Source organism: Apis cerana, linkage group LG11 (assembly GCF_029169275.1).
Source record: "Apis cerana isolate GH-2021 linkage group LG11, AcerK_1.0, whole genome shotgun sequence".
NCBI classification, from domain to species: Eukaryota; Metazoa; Arthropoda; class Insecta; order Hymenoptera; family Apidae; genus Apis; species Apis cerana.
In genome coordinates, this window is record NC_083862.1 from 10,566,657 (window position 1) to 10,579,482 (window position 12,826).

At 39.0% G+C, this 12,826-nt stretch overlaps 1 protein-coding gene across 9 annotated transcripts in view; it reads left to right on the top strand.

Moving 5' to 3' along the window:
- The window catches only part of LOC107999596 (carbonic anhydrase-related protein 10), a 215,566-nt gene that overhangs the window by 178,029 nt on the left and 24,711 nt on the right, over positions 1 to 12,826 (top strand). For 7 of the 9 annotated variants that reach the window (XM_062081780.1, XM_062081782.1, XM_062081776.1 and 4 more), the window contains one exon: positions 11,291 to 11,386. The exons of the other annotated variants lie outside the window; for them this stretch is intronic. In XM_062081780.1, the coding sequence (XP_061937764.1) occupies positions 11,291 to 11,386 (96 nt within the window). The remainder of the gene's footprint in view (positions 1 to 11,290; positions 11,387 to 12,826) is intronic. 9 annotated transcript variants of the gene reach the window in all.

The window sequence follows — 12,826 nt, forward strand, 5'->3', positions numbered from 1 at the left end:
CGCTCTATCTCCAGTACCATCGATCTCCAGTTTGACGAGTTTCTCAAAAGCCGTACCACCGCGAAAACACGATGGAAAACGATGCTTTTATAAAATTCGTAAATAAAAGGGGGGTGGTTATAAATTCACGCGGGGAGATAGGGCAAAAGATAAGCGTGACGATGAAAGGGGAGGGTGTAAATAGTTGCAACGTGAAATGAATGATAAGGGTGGATGGAGGGATAAGCGTGCTTAACACGGAGGAATGCGGTCGGTGGTAAATGGCGGTGACTGGCGTTGATTCATGGCGCATTGAAAGCCCTCCCCCTCCCCCTCCCCCTCTCCCTCTCGATGCTGCTCATCGAGAATGCTCGGCTATAATTGCCGGCCGCACTTCGACCTTTTCATTACTTCACAGCTCGTCACGGGTCTCCATTCGTCACGTTTGATCTCGTATCAAATCGTGGAAAAGATATGTATCGGCTTTTCTTGAATTTTTTTCACGCGTTTCGCGCTTTACTCGCGGGATGATTTAAATCGGCGGTTTTATCGTCGGGACGGAAGTCTCGAAACAGCGCTGTTGGATTCAATTGATCGTTTAAGCACTTTGGAAATATTTTATTCTCACAATATCACTATTAATTTTCGATTTCGAATATCGTTTTTCATACCTTTCGGATTGATTTTGGCAATTTTTTCTATTATTTTTTAGACTTTGTTTTAAACGTGAAATATACATATATATATAAAATTGATCGTGTCGAATTGTGTCTCGTTCGAAATCATAGAATTTTTACTTGAAACATTTTTATTTTTATTTTTTTTTTTTTTAGTAAAAGCCATTACTTATAATACTAATCGAAGTTACTTGTTCCAGGTTATAAAGAGGAAGAATAGAAAAAATTTGTACGCGAAAATATGACAGAAAACGCGAGCAAGACGTTGTCTTATTTTGACATTCATTTCGACAGTCGATGTTTCCTCGAAGATGAATCGAAATTGAGCATAGCAATGGAAGAAACTTCGTCGTGAAAATGGATTCCCATACGATAGATTTTTTTTCACGGTGTATATCTTTCTTGTCGAAAATAGGTAAGACGAGACGTCGAAAAGTGAGATCGCAAGTAGGTCAAAGAACCCGAGTCAGGCCTCGAATGTACATGGTTGGCTACGAATGGAGAGATTCTGTGGCCATTCTCAGGGAAATTCCATCAGACACACGAAATCCTCGGCCCAAGACGCTCCCAGGAACTCGACTTTGTCGTTAAATTCCGCCTCTTTGAAGCTGGCATGGCTCCGACATTCTTTTTCCTTTTTTCCCCCCTTTTTTTTTTTATGTTACAAGTTTTAATTAAATTATATAATCTCTTTCGAGGATGATGAATTAATTTTTTTACCGAGAAATACATTCGAACAATTTTGCAAAAATGACAAATTTATATTACCGTTGCACGCAGGAAAAAATAAAATATTTCTTGGCCCCTTTTTTCAAAATTTCTTCGTTTCGTCCTCGAAACACGATTAATCAACGATTACCGTCGAATTCGATAATCGAAAAAATGGAATAATTAAGCATTGCCTTCTGTACACGGTTCAACGATCGCACACAACTCCCGACAGGCGTTTTCTCCCAAGGCAGCGATCGACGCAAACGAGGAGCAACGAAGTGACGCGAAATCGCGAGACGTTTTCTTTTTTAAAAACTAAGGGACAAAGGATTTTCGATGGACGGCGTATCGCGAGTATAATTAATCGCGTTCCGCTCGATGGAAGTCGCGGATCCGAAATGCATGGTGCGCCAATCGATCGGTTAATTCTAGTACCAGAATAGATCAATGGCTATGGAAATCGGCGCTGCGGGATTCTGAGGACCCTTTTGATGGGCGCAGGTATTTACGAGAAGCACGACAGCCGGTATGCCCACGTAATGGTCAAACATCGACCGACCGGGATTCGAGTGCTATTATTATGGCGGGGAGGGAGGGGACACAAATTGACAGGCATAATTGGTTTAATTTCTGCGCCAACTTCCACGGTTATATCGGTAAAGCGGGAAATCTCGTAGAAATCTCGTCCAAATATCGATCGTGTCCATCAATTTTTATTTATTTTTTCTTTTTTTTCTTTTTTTTATAGTTTCCATGAATTCTCCATTTGGATTCTCTGTATGCCTTTTTTTTTTATCGTAATTGTATTGGGTTTATTTCACTGGAGATCGATCTGGGAATCTCGGGTCCATTATGGAATAATTGGTCCAATTTTTGAACGAAATTCAACGGACGGGGTAACAATGGTGGTAGATCGAAATTTAAAATATTAAATATATAATATATATGTATATGGAATTTGGAAATTCTCCGATAAAATTTTGATTCCTACATACATGTATATATTCGAATTCAGGTTTTGGATCGGGAGATGTTCGAAATCAAGTCGTTACATTTCAATTAATAATTAATAAGCGTTTAAAAATATATCTAGATAAGTTTGCAGAAAGCTTGGCAAGTGAAGTTTAAAATTAAAACAGGTTAATTGAGTACTTTTTATATATACCCGTAATCATAAAAATAATCCCGTATAACAGCTTAATATAACACCAATTATTTCAAAATAAATTAAGGCTTCTTCATAAAAGATAAACGTGCAAAACGTTTAAGATAAAATCTTGAAACTAGGTCGAAAAATTAGATCATAATATTTAACGACTTATTTTCCTTTTTCCTCCTTTCTTTTTTCTTTTCTTCTTTTTCTTTTTCTTTTTCTATTTTTTTTTCGCGTTCAGAAAAATATTCTTATACACCCCTTAATGAGAATTTCATTCGAAATAAAATTCACTTCAACGTAATAAACCCACCGGATTTAAACGGGCATAATACCTCGAAAAATGTCACGATAAATTACCCCTATAGAATTTATACCGATAAATTTTTCTCGAAAATACGAAATCGAGCCGCGGACTCATAAATTACCCCCCCGTATACTTATTCGATTTACACTCGTGTAATGAGCCCCAACAACCATGACGCCGAACTGTTTGTCGAATAATCAACGATTTGTAGAAAGGTATTCTACGTGTGTAGATAAAGGTATGCGAGCAATTCATCAGGCCAATATGCGTTATCGCACGCTAGCCCGTTATCGAGAGTATTCTGATTTTACCACCCTCTCTCTATCTCTCTCCCTCCCTCCCTCTCCTCTCTCTCTCTCTCAACCGATGTGTAATTTAACTTCACGGTTTAATCTTTCCGATGCGAATGCCAGGTAATAACGTAAGAGGAGTTATCGCTCGAAGTAGCCCAACTATCGCGGGGGTTATTAGCGATAATCGTGTCATCGGTTTGCAATTAAGCCGAGAGTTGCTTCATTCAACGAAAACAACCGATTTACAGAATACGCAGCGTTCGAAAATTGCGTGTCGTCGGATTTTTAATATTTCCGTTCTGATGCAACTTTTGGATTAAATCGGATTGGACCCCCGTTGGGGATCTCTAAAAATGTTCGATTCTCTTTTTTATTTCAAATTTCGTTCTTACGGAGTTAAATATTCTCAAACCATCGATCATCATTTCACACCTAATTAGAATTTATAGATTCAAAATTCCAACTATATCGCGTACTTTCTCGCGAAATAACTTCGACTTTCGAAGACGAATTAATTCTTCGAGAACTCTTCCATCTCTCGAAATAGAGGAAGAGAGAGAGGGAAGGAGAAACAAACAAATCGCGCTATTGAACGCGATCCCGAGCAAAACATAATCGAGCAATTTCCAGGAAAACTTCATCTCGAACCTCGGTAACGAAAATAGTTTCGCATTAACACGTAACCGTCCCGTTTAATTCCGTTATCGATTGTACCCGTGGCGAGAACTCGACTCGTTAGTCCAGTTTCCTCCAGCGTGGATCCTCCTCCTCCTCCCCCTATTCTTCTCGCGACACCAGAAGGGAAAAGCGTGGAAAAGCGCACGGACAAATTCAGCCACGCGACCGTGGAAGTTTAAATCAGAAACGGCGCAAACGCAAATTTGCTTAATTATTCAGCGCAGAACGTTAACCAGTCGAGAGAGCGTGGCTGCGCGTTTCCTCGTAGTAATTGTAGTGGTCGTTTATAGTTGAACGACTCTCGTCGCGTTGCAATTGTCTGTTGTCAGGAGTGGCACTCTTACATCCGGCCGGTGTTAAAAGGCCGTCAACTCGAGAACGTCTCGATTTTTTTTTCTTTCTTCCTTCTCTCTCTCTCTCTCTCTTCTTCGAATCAAGCTAGTTTGCTAGCGAACTTGCGGAGAAACGAAGCTTTCGTATCCTTGGAAGTTTTTTCTCCTCCCCCTCTCTTTCCTGCTTGTTCTTTCTTTATGATTTTTTCTTTTTTTTTTTTTTTTTTCGAGAAGTTGACAGAAAGAGATCGACTAATGAATCGACGCCTCCGTGTTGTTTCTTGGTTGAATCGTTGTTTAACGAGTTTGCCCATCGAAACAGTTTACCCGCTGTTTGAAGGGCCCTTTTGTGTTTCGTAACTCGCTCGATACGAATGGAAAGTTGTTGTTGCTACCCCTGTAAATTTTCGTTGGTCCTCGATTGTTGCTCCGTGAAACGGGTGGTTACTTGTTCAATTAAGATCCCCATTGTGGTGTTATTCCATCTCTAAAAGGGGGATCGAAACTCGTTTAAGCAATTTTGTAATTTTATCGTAATACCTACGTAGCTGCTTCTTGATTCTAAGATTGTAAAATAAGAATAGGGAAGAAAGTCTAGAAAAAGAAAAAAGATTTAACAATATCTTTAGAATTTCGTAACCACGATATCTTGATAAAATTATAGAAGATCCTTAAAATCATCACGATCGCGTGTAGTTGTAAAATGAGAAAAATTCCAAATAAAAACGTTTCTTATCGAATTATCATCGACCCTTGAACAGTCGAAAAGGAATAAAATGTAAAAAGGGATATTTCGATTTAACCTCGATAATAAGCCCATTCTTATATTTTTTTCCTCGAATAAAACCAGTTTACTCGCGCGCACATCTACATATGAATCGAAATCCCATCGGGTACACGTACACGGATATCTACATATTAATGCACGCGCACACGTTGAAAGCCCGCCGTGCATTGTCGCATAGATGCATGGGGTGGTACACGAGTTCCGCTGTGCACGCAGCACTCGTGAGTTAATATAGCAATAGAGAGAGAGAGAGAGAGAAGGAAGATGGAGAGAGGGGCAAGATGTGGGATTACAGCTGTATATCTATCACGGTGGAACATTACAGCATTGTGCCAGAAATCCTGATGGCATGCCCATAGGCCGCAGGAACGTCGTGACGCCGTCTCTAACGCACGAATTATCCTTCAAACCCGAACCCGTCGCGAATTTCCTCAGGAAGATATCTATCGCGGAAGTTTAGAGATAGTTGCGAGCAATTTTATTATAGCCTTTGTTTTATTAATTTTACGCCAGGGATTGATTAAGAGTTACTTTTTCGTGGAATGAAAGTGTTAGAGTTCTTTCTTTGTTTCGAGGAAATAGAGATAATTGTATTTTTTTTTTTTTTTTTGAATTAAACACTAACTTTTTTTTCCATTTTGGAATGTTTTGTTTTTAATCGATTTAAAGGAAAATATCGGTACTTAAAGAGAAGAATCGTAGTTTTAGTCGAGATGAAATTTTCTTTTCAAAGTTATTAATTTCATATTTTTTTCCTCCTTTTTCGCGAAAGAATTTCACAATTTTGTAATTCGTGATTTTTAAGGAATTGATGAAAGAATTAAAAATCGTTAAAATTTGAGGAAAATGGAATTAGAAAAGTTGGGAAGGATTCGAACTCGAGAATTTTTCGTGGGATCCGAAGATTTTACCCATTACGCCATCAGCATTTTCAACCATCGAAGTTTAATTTGATCGTGATGAAGGTGCTTTTTCTTTTTTAAGCACATTTCACGTGATATAAGAGTTATTTATATGGAATAAAAAGTCCATAAAGATTTTCATAAAATTATAAATTATATCGATTATAATTTATATACGGTGGTATTCACAGATAAGTTTTCCTGTATTGAGATGTAAAACTATAGTGATCTAACTTATGGTGCCATAGCTCATGAAACGGTCCAGATCACTATCCTATAATTCATGACGTAATCCAAAACATTACATAACAGAACACGCTGCGATCCAGGTCATTGTGCCATAACTCATGGCGTGATCCAAGTTACTACACACCGTGCTCGCCTCTACTCTCCGCGCAAAACACCATAGTACAACCTAAATTATAATATAATCCCACAATTTACACTTTATGGTTACCTATAATCAAATTCAAATCACTCGAATAACCGTAAAATTAATAATATTAATTTTGTCAAAAACGCTTGCCAATTTGCTACTCAATTTACGTAAGATAGATCAATGATCAAGATCTACGCTCCAACCATCCCTCCAATAACAAAACCACTTCACTTATGGCCAAAACCAGAGTCCAACGAATCAGATACCGTAGAAAAGTTCAATCTGTCCCATCGCACACGGACGTCGGAGAGAAAATCGCTGAGCCAGCCTTTCCCAAAGAACTCTGGAAGATCAATCGAGAAAAGGAATGAGCGACACCACCCTTCAAAACGAATTTAGTTTAAAGTTAACGAATGCGACACGATGCTTCTTTCTCTCAAACCATCGTGTTTCGATTATGCGGAAAAGTAACGCAAGAGCCCTTGGAATAGACGCCAGAAGGCGAGAGGCGAGAGGGTTGTCAAGGGAAGAAGATCGGTGCAAAAGATGGTGGACAGTCGGGGAAGATATCGGTCGAAGTATGCCTGTGTTCGATACGGTAGTTGAATCCTGAATTTTCGCCGACCGCAACCCCATTTTCAAGATTCGATAACGAATCTCGATGTCAGCCAGTGGACCGTGGCGAACTCGATCGATCTAACGAGCCGTCGGAAAAACACTTGCTTGTTGAGAAAGAGTGTAAACGGTGTATCTTCTCTTTTCGATCTTTAAACTTGAGAGAGTCCGAGAGGTCGAATCTTCACGGAATATCGCTTGTTTTTTTCGATTCCACTCGGGAAACTTTCTGATTTCCTTCCTCGATATTTTCCTTTTCGTTGAAGAGTGGGAAGGATTTTATTTATTCCGGTGAATATCAGGTGGAAATTAGGAATTTTTCGAAATTAAGAGATTTCTCTTTTTATAATCATCTTCCTTCGCGCGATATTCCTCTACAATTTCATCAAGTTCATCTCCGTTTCCGTATATATTAAAACTTCCACGACGAATTTTTCCATTAAACGGAATGCCCTCGTTCGTTAATTTACGAAACAGAATTTTCCCCGAACCGTGGTAATTTCTTTTTTTTCTAACTTGCACTAAATTTCACGCCGCGTACAAAATGATTTTTCCATCCCCTCGGCTTTAAAACTGGCTTCGATTCCTCGAATCCCGGCCGGCAATTATTCGAACGTATCGGGGAACGTTTCGCTTCTTTCTTCCCAAACTTGTTAAAACGCGTGATTCCCCTTTCTTCCTTTTTCCCTTCCTCCCCCGGCCTGCTCCCTCCTCCACCCGCCGGTTTTTCGTTAAAATTTGATCGTACATTATTAGCACCGGCGCAAAATTACGGTGGCGCCCTCGATATCAATAAATTAACCGCGCCGCAGGACGTTCTAAATTGCATTTACTATTTCCCTGCAGGGCATTAAACATAGAACGACTTTCGTAATCGCAGTTGTACTAGGATTCGATTACACCGGCTGCCTAAAATTTAATTAAATCGACACACACGCGGAGAGAGCCGCCGTCCACGTACGTTACGGCGCAGGTAGCACTTTTCGCGCGGCGCGAATTCGGTCGGGGCGGAAATTGTGAAATTTCATTTACATCCGGGATCCGGATTCAATTTGTCTCGATCATTGGCCGATATAATTTTTTTACGCGTATCCCCGCGGCCTAGGTGTAGGACGAAACACGAGCTCGTTCGTGGAAAATGTAACGAGGAAAAATTTAATCAGGCTGGCACAATTGTCGATATCGGTAAACATTCGTTGTTTCTTCGAATCATTTTTTTTTTTTTTTGGTTCGAGATAACTTGTACTCTTTTCCTTCGTTAGACGGGGAGGGGGAAGTGTGAAGTGAAGAATCGGGATACATCGAGTTTAAAATTTTTATTCATCGTTCGAACAAACTCGGAAGAATTTCCTATACATTAAATATAGACGAAATGTGTATATCATTTTCATTTATCAATCAATCAATTCTATCTTTTAAAACGAATTTTCCACCCCAAAAAAGAAAAATCTATCCCACTTTCGCTCTTTCGCCTCCCAAACGAATTTACTCTTCCAAACTAACGAGAACAGAAGGAAAGATCCTGTTTACAGGAATACAGTCGCGCAGTACTCTTTCGAAGCATAGCCGTACACTTAATTTTCCATCCGTCTCGTGGAAACGAGAATTTCTCCCTCTCTCTCTCTCTGAATCTTCTTCCACGCGAATGGCACGCGGGAAAACAGAAGGATAATTTCAAGAGGGGAAAAGAGAGAAGAATCCGTAAGAGCGTTCTCTCTTTTCCAAGTAGTGGTGCTTTGATCAGGCGTACTGGATTTACGCTCATCCTCTGCCACCCCTTTCCTCCAACTCGTTCTCCCCATTCGTCGATCCTTGTTGCAACAGAGTTCGCCGTGTTGTAACGGAGTTAGCGACGTCTTTGAAGGCGCACGACTCGTCGCATTGTCGAGGCATTTCAACGAGGAGGTTGAAGCGCCCGACGGAAGTGGTGCTTCTGCAACGCCATTGTCGGGAGAAAGAGGGGAGGGCGGCTGGAGAAGGTTGGTGGGAGAAGGAAGTCGGCTGAAAGTCGGTCTCTTTGATTTTTCTATCGTCTTTATTTGCGAGGAGAATGGTAATTACGTTCGAGGATCGGGTATAATTTTGTAATGGGTTGATTAAAAAAAGCGTTTAAAGCGTGTGCGAGTGTAGATTTTTAAACGTAGAATTTAGAAACTATATAGTAAATAAAATTTTAGATTGGTAAAACTTTTTACTTATTGTGTCTCATTCGATTTTATTTGGGATTTTTAATAAATAAATAATAGTCTTTTTTGGTTATATTGATTAAATTCTGGAAGATATTATAATTACAAAAAAATAAAGATTTTCGTTTTTAAACCATATAACAATCATGAAGAGCATATTATCGAAGTTTGCATAAATAAGTTTTTCCTTCACCGCGAGTAAAAAATTTTATTCGAAGGAAAGCTGGTGGATGGCTATTACTATCTATCCATCACCTTGTACCAGGTTTTAAATTCTAATCAACGATTCAACGTTATTCACGAGACACCGTAAAGGGAATCGATACACCGGAAAGACGAATCGGTCCACTTGGAGCAGCCCCTCCCTCCAAATTTATGACGACGAACACGATTGTCCGCCTTTCTCGGGAAGATGGGGAAAAAGGAAGGGGATGGGATGGGATTTAGGGAGACGCGGCAGTTGTTGGCCGCGACTGGTAAATTTACAGCTGTAATTTACACGATCGTCGAATATCCATCGACGTGGAAGGAACGTGGGAAACGTGCACGAAACAGCCGGAGGGGGGTGATTGAGAATCGCCTTCGAGACGCGATTTAGGGAAAAAACAAAGGAAGGGAATTGCGAGGAGACAGACTGATGGCTGTAACAGCATCGGTCCCATTCTCTTCTAAACGCGTTTCCCGTTTCCGGAATTTTCCCCGCGATGCGCATGAATTTTTCTTTAAATCTCGCTCGGAACTCGTCCACGTATTTTTGTTTTGCAAAAATTTTCTTCCGTATCCATGGTGGAAACATATTCTGCGTGTTGTTTACGTATTTGTTGCTCTTGGATTGTTTTTTTCTTTTAATAATTAAATTTCATAGAAAATTTAGTCAGAGAGAAGTTTGTTAATATTTTTTTAATAGAAAAGAAAAAATAGTTGCGGAAATTTATTTAAAAATCTCCCCAATACGGAATCGACACGATACTTATAAAAGCAATTATAATTTCACAGTGAACTACTTATAAAGTCGTCTTTATGGCTAAATTAATACCAAACTTGGCGAGAGAATAATTTCGCAAAAAAAAGAAAAAAGGAAAAAAAAATTAACAGAAAAATCCCGAGAAACTAATAACCTCTTCTCTTCGAAGAGCGTCTCGTTAATTATTCGAAATTGCTTCGCGATATTTCTTTTTATCCTTATTATCGATAGATTTCTTAATCTCGTGAATTTGCCTCGACTAAAAGAAGTAGTAGTAGTAGTAACTCGAACTTTCTTTCGTTTCGCGAATGGTAAAAAAAAAAAAGAAAAATAATTAATATCAAGATTGTACGGAGGAATCTTTTTTATCGATCGATTATCTATTAAGAAAAATTGTGGAATCGTTAGAAAAACGAGTGTCGATAAATAAATAAATAACTCTTTAATAAAGTGTGTTTGAAAAGGTGTATGCACATCAATCGATAGCCTGGAAGAATTTTTATTACTTATCGAGGATCGTCCCGTCGAAATATCCCGAAATATTGATTCTTTTTTCTCTCGGCCGTATAAAATAAACGGAGATATAGGATACACGTGCACGGCGAATGATCGTACGTGGAATAATATCAGGTGGAAATATTCAGGGTATGGTTTCAAGATGAGAATGAATTTTCATCGGTGATGAAATTATTCATGAGTCCTCCCCCTCGTTTAGCCGAATGAAACGTAAATCGCCGCGACGATGATCAAACAGCTCGAACAATTCCTGCCGGTTAACAATTCCGACGTTTGATTAATCCAGTTCGATCGAGTCGAGATCGTTGAAATTGTTGGAAATTCTTCGGATTCAAAGGTTGCGATTAAATTATCCCAATATTTCAACCTCCTCCCAATATTTACATAACAAAATTAAACAAACGATTTTGATATTTATTCCTCATCAAAAATACGAACGATCCCGTTCATTCATCCGAAACAATAAAGGCAAAGATCGCGAATTACGCTCCAAGGATTAATTCTCGCGATGGGGAGAACGACAAAGATCCCTTTGAAATCTTTGGACGATTAATTCGAGGGGAGCGAAGGAGAAGGAGAGGGGGCAGAAGAGGGGCGTTGCAATTTCGGGCAAGACGATCGTTCTGTACGCGTGCATCCTCGCGCCACAAAGCGGCCACGATCCCTCCCCCTCCCCCTCCTCCCTGTTCCCCGCGAAATTTATCGGCATAATTGCGAGCCGAAAGCAAGGGGGTCGCGATTGTTATTACGCGGCCAAAATAAATCCTGACCGCCTGTTTCCTCACGTTCCACGTGTCTCTCTCTGTTCCAGATACAAGTGTACGGGTACAACGCGGAATTGTATCACAATATGAGCGAGGCGCAGCACAAGAGTCAGGGGCTGGTGGCGATCTCGTTGATGGTGCAGGTAAGAGATTGATCCGTTCCCTCGGGGAGATTTCATTCGTTCGATTCGGTTAAATCTGGAGCGTGGGATTTTTGAAAATGTGTATGAATTCTTTTTTTGTGTCAACATTGAAGAAGATAATGATGCGGTGTTTGAACGAATGAAAGGGGTGAAGCGGGATTATTATGATTTTTTTTCTTCGAATTTTTGAGTTTAATATGGAAACGGGATCAGATTTTTAGATTTCTTAGCATAAATTAATGTTTGGTAGAATTATTGTTGTTTCTGTATCGCGAATTATAAGAGCACGAGTAGATATTTTTCGCACGTGGAACAGGTATCGAGGATTTGGCGAAACTGTCGAGGCATGATGTTTTCGCCTCTTTGGATAGATAGAGCATGATCGAGTGTTTACGTTTGCAGCCGTGTTATGAACAGGATTCTGGCGGGATCTAAACAAGCAAACAATTGTTGTTTCCTTGGGAACAATTGAACCGTATATTCCATTTCATTGTTCTCATCTTTTATATTATTTCGAAAGATATTCCGTATATATTTATAATTTAAATTTAAAAATATATATATGCATTTTTTAAATCACGAATATTATTTTAAGTTGAATTTTATGGTTTTATCGTGTCGAAGATTTATTTTATTTGCTAGCGATAAAATGAGGTTAAAATAAAACGAATCGCTGGTTGTATAAATTCGTGGGCTCCCGTTGTTTCTGTATGGACGATTTATTATTTGAAATTGCGTATAATCAATTTTTCCCTTGTATATTAACGTTTTGTTATCATGAACGTATTTACATTGTTGAGCAAAGTGTACGTTCCATCTGTTTCCCATCAATTTTGTAACAAACGTTTCACTCGGCCCACCGTGGGATTACTAGCTAAATGAATATGCATGAGATATACGTATGAGCAGAGCATGTGAGTGTACATGCGTGAGAATTATTTTTATATATATATATATAAAAAAAAACCATTTATAATTCTTTTCATTTCGGGAATAAATAAATAAATAAATAAATATGGAGGATTGTATGGAGAAATAAAACGATCGATAAAATAACAATGAAACAAATAAAAAGAAAATATAAATCAATATCGTCCAGTATAAATATTTCGATTATATTTCATTTCGTCTAAATTAATCGACCCATTATTAAAAGGAAAAAACATAGAAATCGGGGGGAAAAAATAATACGTCGACGTAATAAATTCTCGTATGATGGATAACAAGAGCCAAGGGATTCGAAAACAAGAGTTAGCGGGTGTAGGATATATTGTAGATCGAGGGATAGTTTGGTTCACGCTAGTTTGAAATTTGTTGCAAGTCGAGTTTGCGAGCGAGGCATCGCGTGTTTACTGTGTCCCTTCGATCGAAATAATTATTGTATCATAATAACCGCTACCATCAAAGCCCAAGAAAATTACCAAAGTTACGAAAGTTCTC